At 47.1% G+C, this 25000-nt stretch overlaps 4 protein-coding genes and 5 non-coding genes across 9 annotated transcripts in view; 1 reads left to right on the plus strand and 8 right to left on the minus strand.

Annotated features, from left to right (window-relative positions):
• The window catches only part of b3gnt7 (UDP-GlcNAc:betaGal beta-1,3-N-acetylglucosaminyltransferase 7), a 5387-nt gene extending 2293 nt beyond the window's left edge, over positions 1-3094 (plus strand). The window contains exon 2 of the mRNA XM_060067119.1: positions 100-3094. Coding sequence (XP_059923102.1) covers positions 100-1348 — 1249 coding nt within the window. The 3' untranslated portion in view covers positions 1349-3094. The remainder of the gene's footprint in view (positions 1-99) is intronic.
• A 4359-nt stretch (positions 3095-7453) lies between these two features.
• ncl (nucleolin) lies at positions 7454-14351 on the minus strand. Its single transcript, XM_060066593.1, has 16 exons — positions 14191-14351; positions 13137-13232; positions 12926-13037; positions 12720-12821; positions 12301-12405; positions 11956-12090; positions 11714-11797; positions 11408-11531; positions 10893-11029; positions 10452-10578; positions 10026-10165; positions 9773-9911; positions 9168-9301; positions 8891-9017; positions 8254-8558; positions 7454-8151 (listed from the first exon to the last, which is right to left on the minus strand). The coding sequence occupies exons 1-16, from the start codon at positions 14209-14211 to the stop codon at positions 8078-8080; spliced, it is 1962 nt and encodes a 653-aa protein (XP_059922576.1). The 5' UTR covers positions 14212-14351; the 3' UTR covers positions 7454-8077.
• On the minus strand, positions 9522-9656 carry LOC132470025 (small nucleolar RNA SNORA57). Its single transcript, XR_009528566.1, has one exon. It is a non-coding gene; the product is annotated as a small nucleolar RNA SNORA57 (small nucleolar RNA).
• LOC132470026 (small nucleolar RNA SNORA57) lies at positions 10250-10384 on the minus strand. The gene has a single exon (XR_009528567.1). It is a non-coding gene; the product is annotated as a small nucleolar RNA SNORA57 (small nucleolar RNA).
• LOC132470022 (small nucleolar RNA SNORA57) lies at positions 10692-10826 on the minus strand. Its single transcript, XR_009528563.1, has one exon. It is a non-coding gene; the product is annotated as a small nucleolar RNA SNORA57 (small nucleolar RNA).
• On the minus strand, positions 11200-11334 carry LOC132470024 (small nucleolar RNA SNORA57). The gene has a single exon (XR_009528565.1). It is a non-coding gene; the product is annotated as a small nucleolar RNA SNORA57 (small nucleolar RNA).
• Positions 12474-12608, minus strand: LOC132470023 (small nucleolar RNA SNORA57). The gene has a single exon (XR_009528564.1). It is a non-coding gene; the product is annotated as a small nucleolar RNA SNORA57 (small nucleolar RNA).
• A 5059-nt stretch (positions 14352-19410) lies between the features above and the next one.
• Positions 19411-23144, minus strand: LOC132468783 (cyclin-dependent kinase-like 3). Its single transcript, XM_060066582.1, has 9 exons — positions 22866-23144; positions 22071-22265; positions 21794-21972; positions 21571-21683; positions 21212-21351; positions 20547-20635; positions 19925-20369; positions 19726-19831; positions 19411-19529 (listed from the first exon to the last, which is right to left on the minus strand). Exons 1-9 carry the CDS (start codon positions 23022-23024, stop codon positions 19411-19413), a joined length of 1545 nt encoding a protein of 514 aa, XP_059922565.1. The 5' UTR covers positions 23025-23144.
• Positions 23145-24431: 1287 nt separating this feature from the next.
• The window catches only part of nppc (natriuretic peptide C), a 4712-nt gene continuing 4143 nt past the window's right edge, over positions 24432-25000 (minus strand). Inside the window, exon 3 of the mRNA XM_060067585.1 lies at positions 24432-25000. This exon is cut by the window's right edge and continues 1183 nt beyond it. The gene's annotated coding sequence lies outside the window, so the exon portion shown is untranslated.

The following is a 25000-nucleotide window of genomic DNA, read 5'->3' on the forward strand; positions in this document are numbered from 1 at the left end:
TGTTTGACTTCCACTGTGAATTAGCGTGGATGGAAACCGCCTCCATCCACAACGCGATCAATATTCAAGCTCTGCTCTTCTCTGAAACGTTCATTGCAGGAGGATCAAGCGCGACCGCTGGAGGATGTACAAGGGTGTGAGCGTCATGTTCTTCCTGGCCGTGGTGGCGCTGACCGTGGTCCAGAGGGGCACCATCAGCGGCGGGGAGCCCTTCCAGCTGGAGAGGAGGCAGGCCCGGCCGGACGTCGGCGCCGCCGCCGGCCCACCGCGGGGCTCCTCCCAGGGCATGAACAGCTTCTGGAAGGCCCACCGGCAAGAGCCGTCGCCCGAGGCCCCGTCCACCCCCGCCGCCCCCGAGGAGCCTCTCCTCCCCCAGGGTCAGAGCCCCGCCACCTGGGACGTCACCGCCTCCAACTGCACCCCCAACCACAACATCTCCGGCCGGGACTGGTTCAAGGGCCTGCAGGGGAACTTCCAGGAGTTCCTCACGTACCGCCACTGCCGCTACTTCCCGATGCTCATCAACCACCCGGAGAAGTGCAGCGGGCGCACCCACCTGCTGATGGTGGTGAAGTCGGTGGTCACGCAGCACGACCGCCGCGAGGTGATCCGCCGGACGTGGGGCAAGGAGCGGGCGGTGCGGGGCAAGCGGGTGAAGACCCTGTTCCTCCTGGGGAAGCCCTCCAACGAGGAGGAGCGGGCCAACCACCAGAAGCTGCTGGAGTTCGAGGACTACATCTACGGGGACATCCTCCAGTGGGACTTCCTGGACAGCTTCTTCAACCTGACGCTGAAGGAGACCCACTTCCTCAAGTGGTTCGACACGTACTGCGGCCAGGTGCGCTACATCTTCAAGGGGGACGACGACGTGTTTGTGAGCGTGGACAACATCCTGGAGTACCTGGAGGGCAGCGGGCACGCCAAGGGGCTGCTGGTGGGCGACGTGTTGTTCAAGGCCAAGCCCATCCGGAGGAAGAGCAACAAGTACTACATCCCCGAGGCGCTGTACAACAAGACCTTCTACCCGCCGTACGCCGGCGGCGGGGGCTTCGTGATGGACGGCCCCCTGGTGAGGAGGCTCCACTGGGCCTCGGAGACCCTGGAACTGTTCCCCATCGACGACGTCTTCCTGGGCATGTGCCTGGAGGTGCTGCAGGTGACGCCCGTCAAGCACGACGCCTTCAAGACGTTCGGCCTGGTGAAAAACAAGACCAGCAAGCTGAACAAAGAGCCCTGTTTCTTTAAGGGCATGATCGTGGTGCACAAGCTGCTGCCAGCAGAGCTGCTGCGCATGTGGAATTTGGTCAACAGTGACCTGGTCTGCTCGCGGAAAGTGGGGATCTTATAGCCGGCGGGAAGGGCTCCGAGAGACGGAGCGAGACGAGACTCGAACCGGGACCCGGGAGGAGGAGGTGATGAGGGATGGAGAGGGGATGCAAATGTCACTCTTCAGTTTCCTGGAAAGAAATGCTCCAATTTTTGAGAACATGAAAGTGCATCTTAGTTGTTGTGATCTGGTGGCATCCACTGCATTCAGAGTAAATAATAATAATGTTGATAATAACAATATTGAGTTTTGTAAATATATATATATTTTTTTTTTTTGCATTTCTTTTTGCATTTTATTGAAGGACTCTGAAAACGTTTTCCTGAGGCAAAACGTTGTACCAGGACCACTCTCTGTGGATTATTGACACAAAACCCTCCTTCTAAGCTGCTCCACAAGATGTTGGGACTTTTGCAGCGCCTTGCACATAGCCTTGAATTCAGACTCGACTCTCACCGGTGAAGGGAAATGGCCTCGGTTGAAAAGGAAGAAAATCACTACCGTCTCTCTACCTACCTCGTGTTTCTACCAGTCTTGGGTTTTGGAAGTGGAGACCTGGTAAACATTAACACACTATACAATTCGGTCAGATACACACTCTTCACATTCACACTATGTAATCAAGGTTATAGTGATTTTATTTCTGTTGGTCATCATTGCACTTCTTTTAACCTTAAGAAATACGACTTGATATTGACATTGAGTGACAGACGTTGGATTTATGTTCAAATGTGTTTGCTGTCCACAGATTTGTATTTTTTTGCTGATATACTTGACATGAAACTAGGAAGAGGGTTGACAGTGAAACTGTGAATTAAAAACTACTGCTGGTACTTTTTGGATGACTTGCTAATTTAAACAACCCCTAGTAATGGAACAGGGTGGTTGCGGGGGGGGGGTTAATATTTAATTTAATGTGGGCAACGGAACTGATGCAGTCTTCAGTGATTAGAGTCAAGCGTTTAGGGGGGGGATGAGTAGACTGAACAATGTAAATACGGTAAAAGGAGAATCAAACTGTACAAAGAATCTTTTTTGTAAATAAACCTTCAAAAATCACACAGCCATTGTTATTTCCTTCCCAACAGTCACCACCTAGTTTGGTTTTGCTTTATGCTCCAGTCTCCTGATTAGCTGCAGGTATCGATGTACCACCAACACGAGGTCACCAAACAAAGGCGGCCATGACACTGGATCCAAATGTCGATACTAATGTTGAGCATATCGGTTACCCAGTACTGTATAGATAGTGAAGTTGTTGGAAGATATTAATTGTTGCGCACAATATATGATGTAACAACGGTACATCCCTGAGCGACAGAGTATGAGTTCCCATTGTAATGCCTATTCCGGCTGTGAACAATATATTGCCAGCTGTCTAGTCTATACAATTATTTTAGATATGAAATAATATGATATAATAATTATAATAATAATTTGATCAAAAAGATGTAACTTAACTACATCAAACATTCCACTACTTTCTCTGACAAATCGCAATCATTTCAAAAAATTGTTGCCCTTCAAAGTTGTGGAAGTTTTATGAACAGCCATTTGCAAAGCAGTATTGTTTATCTATAGACTCAGTGTAAGTGAACAGACACACTCACACAGACACAGACACACACACACACACACACACACACACACACACACACACACACACACACACACACACACACACACACACACACACACACACACACACACACACACACACACACACACACACAAAACACAAGGTTATTCAACACAAAAATAAATACAGCGCCCTTATTGTGGCGGAATTGTTCTCTAAGCATTCGTTTCTTTCCTATGAAGACGAGAGGCTACAGAGTAACCGGCCCCTTACTCGTTTAGAGTTTCTCCTGGGATCAGATTAGGAGAGCATCTGTGGGAAAATAAGTACAAAACATAGGCAATATTGACATGCATATACACATATCTATATCCATAGCTATAGATATAGATGAAAGACTATATCATGTTTTACTTATTTGTACTATTGTATGTAAAGATCAACATGAAAGACAACGTATTCACAGTCAAAGGTCATTATCAATAATGTTATCTAAAGAAGACTGTTTTTTAGAATGCAATGTGTTTTGTTCCACTCAAGCGTTAGGTCATTCTCAAATACTCCCGACAAGTGTAAAATAAAAAGCCCAGCATTGAACTAGGCAAACCTAGTAAATTTGAATGCACAAAAGAAGTTAACATTAGCTGTAAGTTGGCCTCTCTCATATCAAATTCCCACTGTCACCTTCTTTCAGAAATGACCCCTTCTATCACACTCTATACAGGCCGGGTACCTGAACTACATTCTGCTTAACCGAAAAACGGGATACATAGCAAACCCTGGCTTTGTTTAGACTTTCCCTAAAGCTTCCACACAAACCCTTGACCGCCTATAGCCAAGGAACAAGGAACCTTAAACCCAACAGAAACAAACATAAGATATACTTTTTTTTCCCCACGAGTGTCGACGATGCAAGCAGAACAAAACACACAACCTCCACTGCGACACACAGGTGAACCTGTCATTATTGGTCCAGGTGTGTGAAAATGTAACATCTCCCGCATCCACATCCACTCATCGTTCGGCTAGCTCCTACAGCTAAACATCTGCTGACCGTTTGGCTAGCTCCTACAGCTAAACATCTGCTGACCGTTTGGCCATCTGCTGACTGTTTGGCTAGCTCCTACAGCTAAACATCTGCTGACCGTTTGGCCATCTGCTGACTGTTTGGCTAGCTCCTACAGCTAAACATCTGCTGACCGTTTGGCCATCTGCTGACTGTTTGGCTAGCTCCTACAGCTAAACATCTGCTGACCGTTTGTCTAGCTTCTAAAGCTATTCATCTGTTGATCGTTTGGCTAGCTTCGAAAGCTCAAACTGGATGGATGACCCGATGTTCACCTCTGTGTGCACGCACAGACCGGCAGCCGCTGGTCTGTCGACAACAGTTCGGTGAAGCCCTTTGGGGTCAGAGGTCTGAGTATTTGTTCTTCTTGTGGGCAACATCAAAAGAAGAGGTGCTAATGGGTGGATTGGTTGAAGTTATTTTTTACGTTCTCGTCGTGTGGTGAAAGTGCTCTTATAACTGTCAACCATAAAATGAGAAGGGAGCGGTTGAACAAAAACTGTAGCTGTAGCCAATGGGTGGGACAGAGGATTTATCAGAAAAAGCCAGAAATGCACACCCCAATTCCAGCTAAGTGGCCTCACGATCAACAGATCGCAAGATTACTTTTTAATGATAGATTTTCTCGTTTTTTCGGTTTATAATGAAAGATTTTCTCCCTCTGTGAATATGAACACCAGGTTTATTGAATTGCAGTCTGAGTTCCTCTGGTTTGGAGGCTACAGCACACCACTCTAAATACTGAAACCATGCCCTTGTTTAAAAGACAACAAACTTGAAAGGAGCCCGTGTGACAGATGGGCCTGTAGCGGACAGGCTGTGTTTAGGCGGCAGTGAGGTGTCAAATTTGCTCAAGGATTCAGCATTTGTTGACTTGTTCAACAGCCAGGAAATGTAGGAACAATCCGAAGGTCTTTGGTTTCAGGCAGCGATAATGTGCAGTAGTGCACAAGTATGGGTTTAATACTTGCTATTCTTGCATTTCATTAATAAAAAAACATGCACACCAATTAACTAATCATCCAATCAACTCAAGACACACAGCAGCATGCCTATGATTCTATGAGGTCTCTGAGGTGAGGACAAAAGCAGATCTCCTGCAGAGGCTGGACAATAGAGTCGTATTCGGTTGAATCCTATTTTCTAATGACTTTCTGTGTAACAAATAGACAAAGATCTTTTCCACTTGTAATATGAAGATAACATCTACTTTAGGTCCAGTTTGCACACAAAAAAAAAAGTTTGCACTGTTTACTTTGGTAACGCGCTCAGCTTTACAAATAGATTGCAGATTAGGATCATATATCTCACTATATCCAGGAGGCATTCACCAGGTAAAATTACCACTCGCTCACCCTCATGAGTTTACACATACACAAGTAATGTAACACTGATTCCCTAAAGCCGAAGGAGAATTCTAAAGTTATTCTATGTCATATTGTATATTCTTCATGTCCATGACTTCCCATTCAAAACCCTCCTCCAAGACATTCCTTGAAGGAATGCATCCTCTGTGTTCCTTCTTTAGGTTTCAGTGATCCCAGAGGCTTTACAGTGTAGTGTGTCCTATAATGTCGGCCTGCGAAGCCCTCTGAGAGACTGAATCCCATTTAGAGCTACGCAAATCAATCTCTCTAGACTTAGTTTCGGGATATTTTGGGGGCTGGCTAAGCCCTGACAGCATGGGGGACTAAGACTGTTTTGCTTGCCAGTCACTAGAGTAAGCTGTCCTTCTCCCTCTTTACCCTCCGTCTCTCCCGCTCTCTGAAACGCGTGCATAGTACTGCTCTGGAACACCGTGCCAGGGACAAAGCTCCATTGTTGGGTGCTCTTGAAGCGGTATAGTTGGTTAGGGCTCTTTTTACACCAGCTAATGACTCAGTATAGTCAGTTGCATTTTCTCAACCGCTCTCCACAATGGGCATTTCACGCCCCTTTATCTGATCTCGTTCAATTGTTGGAGGAGTTTGACAAATTAAATAGTTTCTCTGATAACCGGACTATGAACAAGGTTGACATGAGTGCCGTCCATGGAAGGTTGAACTATACATTTAGGTTACTTCGTAAGGGAGGCATGACACCACAGAATAAACTGCAACGATCTCGGTCCCCGGACTAGTTTGGTGATGGTGGTAGTGGTGGCATTCACCAAGCCATCTGTGGGGGCTCCTGCACAGGCACCTTCTTGGACAAAGCTCCGTGGTCAGATATCGGGTCTACAAGGACAGCCCAACCCCGTCCTCCGCAGACATCGGTCTGGAAGACGCGCCAAGTGCATTAAGCTTAACGCAATGATCCAATTCTCGGACAGTTCTACAGCAGAGGAGAACAAACTATAGAGCTGCAGGCACTGCATTTTGGTCGACTTCATTTTAACACAATCAAACTCAAGATTGAATGCACTGAAGAAATGTACATTTTAAACTCGAGATGTGCAGTTGGACTGAATCATTCGATCCTTTTGTTAAAATAATGATTTCGATGCACGATCAGAATGTTTAAATAAATATGGTAATTGCTGTCCCAATGACTTCAAGCCTACAGGCAATATAAATATCCAATGATGTCTGTACACTCTTGTTGGCCAACATATCTATAGATTGGAATTGATAAGGTAACACTAATTAGTTCTTCCCAGATATGATTGTTACCTTGTAAAATGTACAGTAAAGAAGCAAACAAGTCCTCAATATAGACATGTTGAAAAATTCCTAACTAAAAAGGCTAACATCAATTGTCCTCCATGATAAAATGAATCACTGACTTCAAAAAATATCAAGACAACTTCCTAATTGCAATGAATGAGATGGATGTAACCAAAAAACAGACGTCTAGTGGTAAACCGGAACCACTGTATGGCAATAACGGAAATTATAAATACCAAAGCGGTAATACCAAAGCCTGTATCCGCTTGGATATTGCATGATAGATCATGCCATATTTCCAATACCAACTAAACAGCCTTATACTAATTACGAGTCATAATTCATAAGCTGTAGGCCTCCTTTACATATGTTGGGATTTTGACAGAATTGTATATATTTTTTTCCGAACGAATCATTAAGTTAATAGCTCCTATTGCAAGTCAAAGTTGTTGACCATTTGAGGCTGGGTCTTTTTAGTAACAATGATCCATAGGACTGGGTCGTTGCACACCGTGACGGTAGAATACTACCACCAAGCGGTATATACAACTGCAACGATGTCAACAGTGCAGTACGCCAACCGCCATCTAGTGGCAACACATCATTTGGCACTTTCCGATAGTTAATGAGTTACGTTTAAGTGCCCCATGCTTTTGATTATTTTCCTCGTAACATTTTGCAACTGAACTACTTAGCATTCCACTTGTATTGGACTGTTTATTGAAGACTAGGGTAGAATTGAGGGTACAAACGCCTGGAAAAACGTTGCAAAATAAGCTCAGTAATATGTTATCAGGTCAGACACTCTGAATTCACAACAATGAGGACTTGAGACATTTAAAAATCACCACTTACAAGGGTTTAATCACATGAAAACCTTTACATTTTCAGATGGGAAAATTAGTCAATGCACTACAAATATTTTATGTTACATATCTGCGCAATATCATGGACTAGTCCCCAGACTCACATTGACTGCCGCCCGAAAATTCATAAACTCTTCAACAAGAGCCTATACACCCCATCCATCAAGTCCCAACTTCTCTGTCAGTTACAAAATTCCTTGCACATTACACAGTAAAATTCCTGCAACTACAGCTTAGCTAAATATAACAAAAACGTTGGGGATACAACACGCACAAAAAGTAAAACAAAATTATACAGTTTATTTAATGTACAAGGTGTATCTGAAAAGGCAGGGAAACTTTGCGGACAGCAACTCATCTTACTATTGGGGTAAGAAAAAAAAAGAAAGAAAAAAAGCAGAAAACTTTCCGGGGGCTGAAAGAGGCCGATAACTGAGACCTAACCGCCCTCCCACCATGGAGGGAGGGGCGTGTGGAGGGGTGGGGGTTGAAATGCCCACCAACAATTAAATATATAACAATGCTTTCTGGAATGTCCAACGGCTCTTAAAAACTGATGAAAACCAGAGTCCATTCAACAAGTAAAATAGACGCTTAGTCATCAAACTTGATCTTCTTTCCCTGGGGCTTGGCGCCGAAAGCTCCGCCGCCACCACGACCTCTACCACCTGGGGAGATAGACAACCGCCGTCAACTCACAATCCAGACTTTATCATTTAAAAACAAAACTTTGTATTCCATTGAGTCAATAGTTCATGTTCCGAGCTTACCTCCGAAGCCGCCGCCGCCGCGACCTCCGAAGCCTCGGCCGCCTCTATCTCCGCCCCTTCCACGGCCACCGCCGCCGCGTCCGCCGAAACCTCCGCCACCGCGACCCCCAAAGCCGCCGCCGCCGCGTCCGCCTCCGAAACCACCGCCGCCGCCACGGCCGCCGCGCCCGCCACGGAAGCCGCCGCTCTCGCCCTTGGGCCGGGCGTAGTCGAGGGTCACCCTGGTGCCGTCCACCTCTCCCTCCGCCATGGCCTCTTTGGCCGCCTTGGCGTCGTCCTCCGTGTCAAAGTCCACGAAGCCGAAGCTAATGGCGCGGAGGAGAAGGTGGTTTAGCTTCAGCCGTACACCTCGAGTTGCAATTGAAGCTCTGAATAGCTTTTTTACATTCCGTAATTCAAATATAATCTATATCAATCATTAAGATGGATTTCCATAAATACGACCAGTGATTTCCATAAAACAGTTCCTGTGGATTTTTGTTTCACATCAGACATTGGTGACTCCCACAAAGGTTTAGGGAGCCACCTGATTAAATGCGACTTGATCTACTTCTCTTTTAAAGTCCGACCCGCCATTAGTTGACGAGGGGAGGTTGCGAGAAGATGAGACGGCAGCGAACAGGCCTCCGTGACGTACCATTTAGATGCTCCCGTCTCCCTGTCTGTGACCACCCTGGAGCTCACGGCTCCCTGGAAGGCCTCCCTCAGGGACTCATCCGTGGTGTCCTCAGAAAGACCCTTGACGAACAGGACTTTGGTGGGACCTGGGGTAGAAGAACAGCATAACGGGTCAAGACATGCGACTGTGAGCCTGAACACCCCGCCCATATAGTGGTCGTTTTAAGAGCACACCAACACTAGCTTTAATCCCAATCTCCTGAGATTTTCCCCAAATCCTAATTTAAGTAACGTACCTGATTTGGCTTGGCCTCCGTCTCTGCTTTGGCAGAACTCCAGTCGGACCGAGCGCCCCTCAATGTCTGTGTTGTTGAACTCCTCCAGGGCTGCCTTTGCATCCTCCATGTTCTCAAAGTCCACAAAGGCGAAGCTGCACAGGGAAAAGAGTCAAACGTATTAGTAAGTTACAATCTAATAAGAGCCTCCGGGAGACACGGCACTAAATCATTCATCATCATAAATGATTTACGATTTATTTTTCCTATGTACAAACAACTAGTTTGTACATCTGTTAAACAACTAGTTTGACTTGCACGCTTTCAAATTAAACTAACTCAGTCCACCGTTCTGCGAGTTCCTTGGCCTTCTAAGAATGTACCAGCGATTGAGGATAGAACCGGCATACGAGACAAGGCCGGCACCGAAGACATAGCATTGGCTTTATTCTACCTCCAAACATACAAACACGAGTACCGAGCAACCACGTGTATGCCAAGAAATGGAGGGAAAAGAAATAATTCAGTCAACAGCGCCCCCTGCAGGTGGAGGCACCAGCTTGTAACACGCTGCCTCATATGTTCAGTTCCGTTATGCCAAGACAACTATTTTGAATTCGCCTTACCCCTTGGGTTTGCCGTTGTTCTGGGGAATCCTAATTGATGTGGCCTTCTCGAACGTCGCTTGAAGTGCCTCTTCTGTGGCGTTGAACGAAAGATTGTTGACCATCAGGGTTTTGCACGGTGCGGCTCCTCCAGCTCCACCTGAGAAAGGGGAACAAGCCCGTTAGCGCCGTGGGGTTAAGGGGTCCGGAACCCACAAGTGACCAGCTCAGGCTACCATCTACCCCAAGAGGCCAAACCACTTGAAATGCGTACCTGGGGCTCCCATCTTGCCCCTCTGGCTCTTGTCTCCGACGAAGTCGACTGTGATGGTGCGTCCCTGGACCTCCGCGCCCTGGGATACTTCCAGCATCCTGTCGGCCTCCGCCTCTGTCTTGAACTCGATGTAAGCGATTCTGTCAACAAAAGGATGCCAGGTTAGACATTTGAAAGTGTACATACAATAAACTTGGTCAAATTGATCTCAACTCTTAAGCTGAGAATGTACCAGCGATTGAGGATAGAACCGGCATACGAGACAAGGCCGGCACCGAAGACATAGCATTGGCTTTATTCTACCTCCAAACATACAAACACGAGTACTGAGCAACAGCATGTATGCCAAGAAATGGAGGGGCGAGATTGGTTCTATTCACCACATGGTCAATAAATAAACCATGAGTCTTTTGGGGACGGACTCACCCTCGGTTTCCACCTGACTGGCCTTCGGGTACTCTGATGTCAACGGCACTCTCAAAGCCCTCCTTCAGGTCGTCAGCCGTACAGTGGAAGGGAAGGTTCTTCACGAACAGTGTCCTTGAGTCCCTATCTGAAAGGACAGAACAGCAAGTCAACAAACCTTTTCCGCAACACTAATTCAGGCTTTCCCAAAAGGCATCAACACTAGAGGACCAGACCAGTTCTACGAGTTCCCTGGCCTTAGAATGTACCAGCGATTGAGGATAGAACCGGCGTACGAGACAACGCCGGCACCGAAGACATAGCATTGGCTTTCTTCTACCTCCAAACATACAAACACGAGTACTGAGCAACCACGTGTATGCCAAGAAATGGAGGGCACGCCATTTACAGACTCAACAGTCCTTCATATAAACCCAGTCGTGTTGAACCATGAATCGTTACCTTTTTTGTCATTGGGGCCTGCTTCTTTGCTGCGGGCTTTGTCTAGCTTGATCTCCTGACCCAGAACTTTCTTGCCGCTCAACTCCATGGCCTTCTGCATGTCCTCCTCAGAGTTGAAGTCCACGTAGCCGAACCGCCTGTTCAGAGCAAGACAACAAACCATCAATACACCGCTTCTGGATACAGATCACGTTTAAGAACGCGTCGGGAAAACACTGATGCTCCAGCTATACCATGGAAGACACGTCTAAGCTCATGTTAAATTACACATACTAGCCACCGTTCTACAAGTTCCTTGGCCGTCTAAGAATGTACCAGCGATTGAGGATAGAACCGGCATACGAGACAAGGCCGGCACCGAAGACATAGCATTGGCTTTATTCTACCTCCAAACATACACACACGAGTACTGAGCCACCACGTGTATGCCAAGAAATGGAGGGAAAATAAATAATTTTGTTCCAACAGCGCCCCCTGCAGTCGGGGGGTGCTCCCACATGCTGACTCATACGTACTTGGAGGCACCTATCCTGACGTCGGCGACCTCCAGGCTCTTCTTTGAGAAGAAGGTCCTCAGGGCATCCTTGAGCTCATCGAACTCCTTCTCTGAATTCAAGTTTCCCACAAATAGGCAGAAGGCTGCAGAGGAAGGAAACAGCGAAAGTCAGCTTGGTTTGCGTGCGGTTGAGGGGTTAAGAGAGACCCGACAAGACTCAGAACATTTTATAAAAGGTGACATCAAAGATATCAGTATTAAGTCCCTTGTGATCATCACTGGTTGTCATGCGATAGTAATACGGTTTTTTGGGATTCAGTCTTACGTTCTCCTTCTGTTGCCTTGACCTTCTTGGCAGGTGGCGTTTCCTTTTTGTTGTCTCCCTTTCTTTTGCCAGCTGCTGGCGTTTCTGCAAAACAAAACGTTAAATTTAGAGATATTGTCCTGCATAGTCCAGTAGGCATCAAGAGAACACGGCAGAAGTGCCGAGATAACCACTTGTGTATTTCAGCTTCAGATCCTATGAATGGGGATTAAGCTGTGGTCTTTCATTCGCCATAAACTCACCCTCTTCATCATCATCTTCATCGTCATCTTCCTCATCATCATCCTCCTCTTCCTCAGACTCCTCCTTGGCCTTCACCATGCCAGCCTTCTTGGCCTTGGCGGGGGCTGGAGCGGTGTCCATCTCCTCCTCGGATTCTGAGGGGTGAAATGGCGGCTCGTGTTAGTGACCCATTAACCCAGACGGGCAAACATTTACTCTGCCAGCGAGAGAATGTCAGAATACTCAAAAGAGGTTGACTTCACAGACAGTCAGAATTAAGTCCCTTTGTTGTTCATCACATGCAGGTATCAGCGGGCAGATATATTCCTCACTACAAATGTCCTTCAATGAGCACGAATACACACCCTCCTCCTCGTCGTCTTCCTCAGACTCCTCGGCAGCGGGGGCTGCCTTGGCGGCTGGCTTCGCTGCGGCCTTCTTTGGTGGTGGGGCCTCTTCCTCGGACTCATCTGGAACGTCAGGGTTTTGATGAGTCAATGGGCTCATTGTCACAATTTACATCCGAGGTGCGGGCATAGAATGTACCAGCGATTGAGGATAGAACCGGCATACGAGACAACGCCGGCACCGAAGACATAGCATTGGCTTTATTCTACCTCCAAACATACATACACGAGTACTGAGCAACAGCATGTATGCCAAGAAATGGAGGGGTAACTTATATTACAATGGTATGCAAGCACCCAACAGACATCGATCCTAAATCCACCCTTTAAGTGCCTTACATCCGGACGGTACAAGGAGATCATGAATGAGTGCTTACCATCTTCCTCATCATCCTCCTCTGAAGATTCCTCCTTCTTTGCAGGGGCGGCTTTGGCCTTCACTGGGGTCTTCTTGGGTGGGGGGGCCTCCTCTTCTGACTCTATAGAAGTAAAATTCATTGTTAATGGAGATGCATTGATTAAAATCAGCCTCAAAGTCAAAGGGCACTTCACTTCAAAATATACGTCAATATTAATTAGTTACCAGATTCATCTTCGTCATCATCCTCCTCGACTTCTACTTTGGGGGCTGCTTTGCCATTTTTAGCTGGGGTTGCTTTGACTGGTGTTTTCTTCACTGCCTTTGGTGGAGGAGCCTGGGTTGGAAGGGGAAGCGTTAAAAATAAATCTGCTTTGTCATGTCAAACATGGATAAACAAATTTAACCGGAAACCTATCAAAATCCCACTGCTTACCGCTTCCTCCTCGCTGCTCTCCTCTTCCTCGCTGGACTCTTCCACCTCCTTTGGCGGCGGGGGTGCCTTCTTCTTTGGTGTCGCCTTTTTAGCGGCCTGTTGTCGAAGAATACACGAAATTAACTCTTTATGAACAATAAAAAAAAGACATGAAAGTGAATAAATACAGAAGGGGCTTAATGGTGCGTCTTGGCCTGGCCGAGATGTAGTTCCAGGTGCGCCGCTGACATTCGGCGCACGCGCCAGACCCACGTGGAGCACACGGGGACCCTGAGCTAACTAGCATGTTAGCTCGCCAGGCGTTTTAAAAACACACACGAGGGATGGTGACTTTCAGTGGCATTTAAATCTGCACCAACAACCGCCACACCTCTATAATGAATCAAATGCACAAACGCCAACACAAACCACGGGCCACGTTTAATTAGTATGCCAGATTAAGATAATGATTTTATCCGGAAGGGAAAGGTTGTATTCCGTAGGTGCATGATGCTAGTGCTAATAGCAGGCCGTCCAACACGTGTCGTTTATTACAATACAATAACGGTTTTATAACAACGTTGATAAAGGAAGACGACACCAGTCATATTTCTATCAAAACACCATAGGCGTCCGGGGGTTAAGGGACTTTAAGCTCAAAACCCCTGCGTCGACGGAACGCAGGTAGGCCATTTTGCGGGGCCGGCTGAGTAAGGGCCTGGCGGAGCACGAAGGGGGAAATCAAATCCAACATGGCTGATCGGGCCATGTTAAAGTGCTCACATTCAATGTGCGTTATGGCCTCATTGTCGTTTTCGAGCAGTGGTAAGCGCCTCTTTGGACCACGGTGCATCACTATAACTATACACACGTCGATACAACATTTCTTATTACACTCACTATATTATTACAATAATTACAGCCAAAATGTCTATGCCCTGATTTAGATTTTTTAAAACTGCACAACGCATTAACTTCAGGGACAAGGCCGTTCTTTGCAAGCGTAACCCACAGCATTAACCCATTAAAAAAATATCAAAATAAATGATAAATCAATAGCTGGAATAAGCCTTACCTTTGCTGCTAACTTCACCATGTTGATCCTTTAGTAATTTACTTGGAGATAGTGACTATACGGGTTGAGATGAATGCACGTGGTACTGCTATCTTCGTTGGGCATTCAGATAGAAAGACAGAAAGTCCGGAGACGCGCTTAGTACTGCCCTGCTCTCAGCGCGCTCCCAAAACCCCGCCCACACCGCGTTCTCCTCGAATCACATCTCGCACACATGCCTGCGCATTTGGTGTCATTGCCCCTAGGTCCGCCTGCATGTGGAACACATGCTTTAATTTATATGCATTACTATTTCTAAATACATACATATAAAGCCCAGTTAAAATTTGACGATGCAACGAATTTTCCGGCACATTTTGATATGCACATTCGTTGATATGTGTAATGAGCGCTACAGGATATTGCCTTCATATAGCAACATCTCAACAATCCTTTTCTTAATTCAGGTTCTTGTTCGTCATCAATAACAGCTGTTTACTTCCACCACGTGGTTTGCTGGCGACCATCAACCATGTGCATAATCGATGTGTTTCAAGCATGTGCTGGGATGCATGCATGTGGTTCAGGAAGTAGATCGGGTTGGCTGAAAACCGGAAGGTTGCTAGTTCGATCCCCGGCTCCTGCTATTTGAGCGTTCAGTGTCCCTGAGCAAGACCCCTAACTAACCAACTCTGCCGATGAGCTGGTCGTCTCCACCTTTTTGTACCAGGCACCATTTGTAACAATAAAACATCAATCAACATTAAAATAGAATATCGTTTTATTAAACTTTCAAATAAATATACAATTACACATGTAAAGTAAATGACACCATAATTAAAAGCCATCTCCATTAGTTTCTTCCAGCATGTCCTTCTGTTATAAAGGGTTTCTGCACTCACTGTCAAATACATTTTAAATCCATGCTTTTTGTGCCACATGTTTAATGAATGAACCTCTTGCTGTGGGCTTTGGCAATGAGTCATGTGACTATATGGGTTAAGGTGAATGCACGTGGTCCCCGTTGGGCTTTCAAATAGCAAGACAGAAAGTCCGGAGACACGCTTGATCTCAGCGCGTTCCCCAAACCCCGCCCACACCGCGTTTCCCTCCAATCACATCTCGGCCACATGCCTGCGCAGACCCCTAGGTCTGCTGCATGGCGAACACATGAGGTTTTGATTTGTTAACATTACATTTCGAATATAAAGCCCAGTAAACTTCATTACGATGCAGCGACTTTTCCGGCACATTTTGATATGCTCATTCGTTAATATGTGTAAAGACCGCTTCAGGATATTGCCTTCATATACCAACATCTATCCCCAATCATTTTTCTCAGTTCAGGTTCTTGTTCGTTACCAATAACAGCTGTTTACCTCCAACACGTGGTTTCGCTGGGTGTACGCGGCCATCAACCATGTGGGCGTGCATAAGCATGCGTAGTACTAGTCCAAGACTAGTTTTACTTCATTTGTTACAATTAAACAACATCAAAAGGGAAAAAGGTTTGATTATCTTTCGTATATAGGCTATATATATATATATATTTTTTTACAATTACACAAGTAAAGTAATTGACACCATAATTAAAAGCCATCTCCATTAGTTGGTTACCTTTTCCTTCTGATATAAAGGGTTTCTGCACTCAATGTCAAATACATTTTAAATCATGCTTTTTTGCACTACATGTTTAAAGATGAAACCTCTTGGTGTAGGCCTAGGCAATTTGAGGTAATCTGTCAAGCCCACTTGATGATACTTAATCCCACCAGGCAGTCATTTGTACCATAAATTGCAATCAAGCCTTGCTTTTTTGTTCTTCCTCAAATAGTCCTATATAACATTTTCTGTCACTCTATAATCAAAGTATATAAGTCAGATATGTAATGACAACAGTCAGCAGTCATTCCTGATTCCTTTAGCAGCCCCTTGGTCAGTAGGTTAGGCCTTTAAGCTCCCTTGGGAGTACAGGCCATCGATGAATCCCCTCTACCCTCTCCATTCTTGTGACTTCCCATCCAGTTGTTGCCAAGCCAGCCCTTTCGCCCTTCGATCCTGTTCAGGGCTTCTTCTCCAGGTGGTTCTAGGTATTCCCCCCTCCCCCTCCTCCTGATTTGGTTTTCCATTGTTAGGGTGGCATTTGAGAAGGTGTTGGGCCAATAGATTTCCCAGGAGGTGTCGTAGGCAGCGGTTGGTGAATGTCGGTAGCCTGTTGCAAAAAAGGCCAGCTTACATGCAAAGCCGCTCTGGAGGATGAATTGGAGACAGGAAAGGTGGCCGGGATAGCTCTGGGGACCGGCGACATAGGAGGAGCCTATCAGGAGGTAGAGGACGGAGGAGGAGCCTATCAGGAGGTAGAGGACGGAGGCGGAGCCGTTCAGGAGGTAGAGGACGGAGGAGGGGCCGCCCAGGAGGTAGAGGATGTAGGCGGAGCCTATCAGGAGGTAGAGGACGGAGGCGGAGCCTATCAGGAGGTAGAGGACGGAGGAGGAGCCTATCAGGAGGTAGAGGACGGAGGCGGAGCCTATCAGGAGGTAGAGGACGGAGGAGGAGCCGTTCAGGAGGTAGAGAACGTAGGCGGAGCCGTTCAGGAGGGAGAGGACGGAGGCGGAGCCTTTCAGGAGGCCGGCTTCGTAGGAGCAGCAGTTCAGGAGGTAGAGGACGGAGGAGGAGCCTATCAGGAGGTAGAGGACGGAGGCGGAGCCTATCAGGAGGTAGAGGGCGGAGGCGGAGCCTATCAGGAGGTAGAGGACGGAGGCGGAGCCGTTCAGGAGGTAGAGGACGGAGGAGGAGCCTATCAGGAGGTAGAGGACGGAGGCGGAGCCGTTCAGGAGGTAGAGGACGGAGGCGGAGCCGTTCAGGACTGGTACGTGCTGTAGCTGGGATCCTTGACCAGGACCTCTGGAGCCATAAACCAGGTAGAGGACAGAGGCGGAGCCTTACGGAGGTAGAGGACGGAGGTGGAGCCGTTCAGGAGTTAGAGGACGGAGGCGGAGCCTATCAGGAGGAAGAGGACGGAGGTGGAGCCGTTCAGGAGGTAGAGGACGGAGGCGGAGCCGTTCAGGAGGTAGGCGGAGCCCATCAGGAGGTAGAGGACGGAGGCGGAGCCGTTCAGGAGGTAGGCAGAGCCTATCAGGAGGTAGAGGACGGAGGAGGAGCCGTTCTAGAGGCCGGCCATATGGGCGGAGCCATTCAGGGGGCTGGCCAAGTAGGCGGAGCCGTTCTGGAGGCTGACGACGTAGGAGTAGCCGTTTTCGAGGCCAGCCACCTAGGAGGAGCCGTTCAGGAGGTAGAGGAAGTAGGAGGAGCCGTTCAGGAGGTAGAGGAAGTAGGAGGAGCCGTTCAGGAGGTAGAGGAAGTAGGAGGAGCCGTTCAGGAGGCCGGCCAGGTAGGCGGAGCCGTTCAGGGGGACGGCAGAGTAGGCGGAGCCTAGTCCCTGGGAAGATAAAGTTGGACTAACATGGTCAACATCTGCACCTGTATCTCATTGAAGAACATGCACACTTCCGACAATATCAGTCCATTCAACTGCAACACAACAATTGTTGGGGTAAGGGTTACTCACGCGGGAAGCATCCACCCATAACCATGTCCTCGTCATCGCCTTCCTCAGCGTTCTCCATGGCAGGAGAACGCTGGTCGTACTGGGTTAGCTGAGGACAAGTCCGGCAGAGTGCCCGTTTCGTGACTCCCTAGGTGCTCATCGACCATGGACTGATCCTGGTCGATCATCTCCTTGAGCTCCTTGCTGAAGCTACACAGGTGATAACAGAAACATTAATGCAACACTTGTTACGAAAGCAGGGAGACAGCCCATATTACAACTATTATACGACTTCTACAGAAACAATGATTAAGATAAGCGATAATCTGTTCACTAACCCACCCTCTTTGCCCTCCGTCTGCACACTTTGTCATAAGGACCCTTAGCAGAGATGTCTCACCTCTCATGGAGACGATCTGCTGTGAAGTAGGGGTGTCCCAGCAGCTTGGAGCAGCTCCACCCGTCCACTGGATCGATCCTCACACGGCGACGGAGCCGTTCAGTGGGCTGACGACCTGGGAGGAGGCATTCAGGGGGCACGCCAAGTAGGAGGAGCCGTTACCGGGGGGTGCGGCCACGTAGGTGGAGCCATTCCGGTGGCCGGCCACGTAGGATGAGCCGTTAAGGAGGCCAGCCAAGTAGACGGTGCCTAGTCCCTGGGAAGATAAAGTGGGACCAACATGGTCAACATCTGCACATGCGTCTCATTGGACAAGAAGAAGCGAGAAAATACACTTCAACAATAATAGTCCATTTAACTAAAAGTGGATTGGAGCTGAAAAATGTTACCCAGTGAAAATATCATTGGGTATCACCTGCCACACAACAAGGTTCAGGGTTAGGGTTACTCACACGGGAAGCATCCAATCGTCACCATGTCCTCGTCACCGCCATCCCAGGCGTTCTCCACCAAAGGACTGCAGCGTTCGCAACGTAGGCGGAGCCCGTTCAGGACGCCGGCAGCGAAGGCGGAGCCGTTCAGCGGGGCCGGCCTCGAGGGCTGATCGGTTCAGGACGCCGGCAGCGTAGGCGGAGCCGTTCAGGAAGGGCGTTTGATGGGACGGCTGACGGGGTCTCGGAGGGTTCGGGCAGAGTCTCTGCGGTGCTCTGCACTGTTCATCTATTTGGATGAAACAACAGAAAAATTGCAAGTAAGAAGGAGTGAACGTCCAGGAAGAATACACACATTGCATCATGAATATATATATTTTGGATTGTAAGTATGTCTTTAGTGTGTGCTGGCTGTCCGTCCTGTTTGAATATGTTTATGACAATATTAATTATTTTTGATAGAAATGTGGTTTCAAATGAGCTAATTGCATAACCAGCGTTAAACGTTAGCTGTAGGCATCAGTCTATTTTGGTATAGAAAACATTACAAACACTGCAAATATAGGCCAGCTGCCAGTGTAGTCAATCTTTGCGTAAAGCTAAAAAGAGTCATAACAGTAGATAATAACTTAAATAACAAAGTGGGGAGGACTAATTATCCATCTTCGTGATAACCTCCTCCATCTGATCCCTGGCTGTGCTGCCATGTACCAGAGCATGCCTTCACCTCTGGTCCTACCTGCCCGTAGTAGCGTCCGATCTTCCAATCAGCACTTCTCAGGAAGCCTGGGGTGAGGACGAGCCCCGCCTCCTCTCCTCGTCACCTGGCATGCTGGACCCCCCTAACCTGCCCCCCCCCGTGCCTACACCATCGGGGCGACTCTGGAGAGGAACTGGCGCCGGAATGCTCCGATGGCGCTTCTGAGAATGTTTCTTATCCCCTTCCCCTTGGGTTTCTCCTTCTTGTCCTTCCGCCGAGTCCCTGGGATGATAAAGTGGGACCGACATGGTCACCATCTGCACATGTATCTCATTGACAACACGTCTACAATATCAATCCATTCAACTCAAAGTGTATTTGAGGGGAAAATTGTTAAACCCTGAAAATATCAATTGTAGTTGTTGCGTTGAAGGTTATCAACTGCAACACAACAAGGGTTAGGGTAAGGGTAACTCACAAGGGAAGCATCCACCCATCCCCGTGTCCTCGTCATCGCCATCCCAGGCGTTCTTCACATCAGGACTGCGGCGCTCTTCCTCCACTGGCATTCCTATTGGAGGCTGCTAAAGAACGGGACAACAGTTTTAAAGAATGAAAACACACTTGAATATTTCTCCTGAAAAGCTGTGTTTGGCTGTGTTTATGCCGAGTCTTACTTGGGTAGCTGAGGACAGGTCCGGTAGAGTCCCTGGGTTCTCAGGATGATCCTGGTCGACCATGAGGGCGTCGGACTGATCCGGGTCGACCATGAGGGCGGCGGACTGATCCGGGTCGACCATGAGGGCAGCGGACTGATCTGGATCGACCATGAGGGCATCAGACTGATCCGGATCGACCATGAGGGCGTCGGACTGATCCTGGTTGACCATGAGGGCGTCGGACTGATCCTGGTTGACCATGAGGGCAGCGGACTGATCCTGGTTGACCATGAGGGCAGCGGACTGATCCGTGTCGACCATGAGGGCAGCGGACTGATCCGGGTCGACCATGAGGGCAGCGGACTGATCCGGGTCGACCATGAGGGCAGCGGACTGATCCGGATCGACCATGAGGGCAGAGGACTGATCCTGGTCGACCATCTCCTTGAGCTCCTTGCTGAAGCTACACAGGTGATAACAGAAACATTAATGCAACACCTGGTATGAAACAAGGGAGACAGCCCATATTAGAACTATTATACGATAAACTGCAAAAACAATGACTAAGATAACCCACATTTGTTCACTAACCTACCCACTTTACCCTCACTATGCACAGAGGACCCATAAGATGTCTCACCTCTCATGGAAATGATCAGCCGTGAAGTAGGGGTGTCCAAGCATCTTGGAGCAGCTCCACCTGTCCACTGGATCCATCGCCAGACATAGCTGAAACGTACACACAGAACAAAGAGTTATCGCTTGGGGAGACAAATGAAAACACGGTTACAACATGTAAGGTCCACACTGACAGGTTCTCTATGACAGTGTCTCCTCAACTCCGATGAAAGACGGAATGGTGTCAGTGGGTACTGGTTAGCTAAAGCCATGAGCAGCCCATTCCCTTCCTCCTCACACCATCTCCGCTCTGGACGGGCCAACCTCCTCCAGCATCCGAGGACGAGGCTCTGAATTATGGGCGATCGCGCCTTCGGCTCAGCTGCACCAAGTCTGTGGACTGCTCTCCCTGACCATCTAAGGGCCCCACAGACTGAGGATTCTTTTAAAAAAAGGCCTAAAACCCCATCTTTTTAGAAAAGGCTTTGGCTAAACTGCTATTTTAAACTATTCTTTTTTTTCTGTTATTTTTTCTTTTTAATCTAGTTAGTCTTTTATGTTGTATTTCTTTTAATGTGCATTGTAGCACTTTGAGGTCATTAAGTTGACGTAAAGTGCGTTATAAATTAAATTGATTATTATTATTATACTATGTGTAGGCTGTGCAGCTACAAACACCCCGCTTACCTCCATGAGTTGAGTCAGCAGGGGCTCTGAGGTGTTGTACTTCTCGAACAGGTCGCTGGGAGGATTCCCTTTGGGCAGTGGCTCCACCGGGAATCTCTGGTAGGCATAATACTGCTGCTCTTGGTGGTCAGTGAGAGGCCCTGGTGGGGAAATGTGGGGGTTAGAACATTCCAGCAAAAGAGTGCAAGTCCAGGCACAAGACACTTATTGCATCATGAATATATAGTTTGTTTTGTACGTCTGGGGAGTTGGAACAGCAATGTAGGCCAACTGCCTGTGTGGGTAATCTTTGAGTCAGACTAAAGAGGGTTGTAACAGTACCTGATGACTGAAATAATAAAGGAGGGGGGAGTACTCACCCACTTTCATGATCACCTCCTCGATCTGACACCTTACTGTGGTACCCATGAGGAAGGGCTTCCCAGTGGCCATGAATGCGATGGTGCATCCGAGGGCCCACACATCAACACATCTAAAAGAAGAAGCAGAACACACCACGATGTAGCAGCAGTGCTAAACACAGCTCAAACCAACGAGGGCCGTACAGCTGTAGTCGAGTGCCCTCCGCTTGAAGATGCTCACGTGCTGTAGCTGGGATCCTTCACCAGGACCTCCGGTGCCATGAACCACAGAGTGCCTTCACAGGACGTCCGCGGCAGGGAAGCACCGCCCGACAGCCGCGCACAGCCGAAGTCCGCCAGCTTGACCACTCCCGAACGCGACACCAGCACGTTGTCGGGCTTGACGTCTCGGTGGATCATCTGGTTGAAACAACAATCAGAACGTTTTGAAGTAAAAAAAAAAATGATGCTTGAAATTTGGGCCTCTTGCATTAAGTTGATTAGGAGTCCATATTTACGTGGTGACTGTGAACGAACTCCAAGGCCCTCAGCATCTGGAAGGTGTACTTCCGGATGACCAGGCTGTCAAGGGCGCGCTGCTTCTGATCCAGCTCATCCATGATGCTGCGTTCCAGCAGCTCGAAGATGGCCATCAGGTTGCCCTGGTGGGTGAACACCTCCAGCAGCACCACGATGTTCTCGTGCTTCAACACCTGTTCACCAGGGAGAGGTGGCGCAGGTGTTGGCGAGCACTGGATTCAGTCATCTTCTCATTCACAACTCTTGCATGTATACAATGCAACAACTCTTATGAAGGGCGTAGCCAGGATATTATTTGTGTGACGGCCAGCTCGGGCCAGTCTTATATTTGGGGGGGCACTTGATTGTCAATATAATAGTCCATATATTTCATTTTAGACCGTTTCCGTTCAGGATTTATTTATTTATTTTCATATTCGAGGGGGGGCAACCTCTGACCAGGGGGGCCATAGCCCCCCCTGGCCCCCATGAGGCTACGCCCCTGCATATATGCTACACATATGCTCAAATAATTCAGGTGTCATTGCGAACAGTAATATTTACATACATATAAATCAGATAAATCACATACACAAGCAGAGAGAAATATAATATTATAATATTATATTTTAGGGTTGCTTTCAAAAGTCTGACCCACTACGGTCTGTAGGTGAGGCCCCTAACACTAGGTGGCGCCCCCTCTACGCTTTGTAGAGGCCCCTAACACTAGGTGGGGCCCCCACTACGGTCTGTAGTTGAGGCCCCTAACACTAGGTGGGGCTAGAGATCCTTACCGACAGAGGCGCGAGTTCCCTCTGAAAGATGTACTCCATGTCATCCATTGGACTGAATCTCTTCATGGCGTAGATGTCACCAGAAGAGACGTGTTTGCACTTGACGACCTGGCCGAAGCCCCCGGCGCCAAGAATTCCCAATACTTCGTAGTTCTCCATCGTTGAAATTGAATTTGAGGTAAATTCAAGAATTCTAGCCTGTAGGAAAAGAGAGGGCGAAACATTTAGGATTATGGTTACGGACGAAATGACAACGCTGAAGAAACTTCGTCTGTCCGACTGTTGTGCAACTTTTATTGAACATATCATATCGCATGACACACAGCATACACCCGACAACATGATACCACTATTATGAGTTAGTTATAGGATATTGAAATACCATAATATTCAATAATTGATAATAATTTTACTCGATGAGGATATTTGCCTACCTGTCGCTCGAGAGGTTCAAGAAGAATCGAGAAAAATCTGGTTCCGGCCGGCTTATGTTGCCTTTGAGTTCTGTTACTAACCCTAACGTCATAATGAGGGAGCGCGTCCTCGAGGACCCCGACTTGTCACCAGTTTATGATTACAATTAATAAATTAAATTGATTGCAAGTGCAAAAAAACTTACTCTTGCTGCATTCATTGAGTTTCAATGTTAAGCGAAAACGCAATGACCCATTAATCATAGGTCAGTTTTTTATGTTTGGATGCTTCAAAATATGCATTTTTATCATGCATCTTTTGCACTTTGCACACCCCTTAGGTGTTAACAAAGAATGTTATCGTGTTTTATAGGCGGAGCTTAGGTCGTCTCTGGGAGTGAAATGTAAATCTCCTCAGCAAACCAAAAAACATTAAACATTATTATGGATCTTCACGTGTCTTCAGTTATTTTCATCACACACAAGAAAACCAATGTTATTCTCAATGGCTAATGCAAGAGCCTGGGATTGTTTTACGTTTTTTGTTGTTGACTCCTGCATCACCTCGGCTTAATAGCTATTCTACTGGTTTTGGATTGTGAAGATCATTATTTTCACGCAACACAATTATTTATCAAATCTTTGCTTTTTAAATGCCCGACGTCTATTACCTAAGCGCCCAGACCAATCCTTTTTTGTAATTATTCTAATTCAGATAGGTTTTTAGATCAGAGGATACTTCATATATCCAATTATTTTAAATGCATTTTGCGGTGCTTGCCAAATAATGGAACGGAGCGGCCGTCGTTGTCATGGCGACGTCCAGGCGTCTCCGGGTGCCAAATATGGGCCCCCTGAGCCCAAAAGCGTCTTCCGCTCGCTGCGGTGTGGTTTATTTCAATGCATTTTCATTTTTCCACCTTAAATTATTTTAAGGGGAAGTGAGAACACTGTTAAACGAAAATAACTTTCAATTAGTTTTAATCAAGTTTGGATGTATTTTTCGCCGTACATGATGACTGAACTGCCCTTAGAACACTTGAATAGGTGATCATATTTGTCTATATAATTTGATAGGGTTGTGTGTAAAAACATTACGTTCAAGCATGTGTAGTGAGACTTTGTAAATAAAGTAATTCTACGGCAGGCTTGCTCCATTATTAAACATGTTTTATTGCTACTGCTCTTTTCCTCATTTGCCTGTTTATCTCAGTTGATAAATGGCAGAGGGTCACACAATTTCCTGAAGGTGGAGACATTTCTGCATTTTAGTAATATTTGGCATCAGATAATCTACTTCCCGGCATATTGTCCATGTCCAAAACGTACAATGCATCCATGGTCCCAAAGAGTTTCATAGTAACTTAAGTTTTGTTAAACCTTTCAAATACCTGGGGCAGTTAGTTGGGAAGGGAAATGCTAACTAACCATGCATTGTACTCGATGCTCCATGCCAAGAGGTCACTCATGTGACAAGGTATCAGGGCGTTACTCATTTACCTTTGCAAGGCCACAAGCTATTGTCTGTAGGCCTACAAAGTGGCTTTCAATGCTAATGAAGTTTACAACGTGGCTACAGTGATGGTGTAGATATTGACCATGTGCTTTACTGCAAAGCATCTAATGTATAGATTTGTCATTAGTTGCATACTGTAAACATAAAAAAATGCGCTCCAAACATACATTTGGAAGTGTATTATAGACTTTATAAGGGAGTAACAG

The sequence above is a fragment of the Gadus macrocephalus genome, chromosome 12 (genome assembly GCF_031168955.1).
Source record: "Gadus macrocephalus chromosome 12, ASM3116895v1".
In the NCBI taxonomy this organism is placed as follows: Eukaryota; Metazoa; Chordata; class Actinopteri; order Gadiformes; family Gadidae; genus Gadus; species Gadus macrocephalus.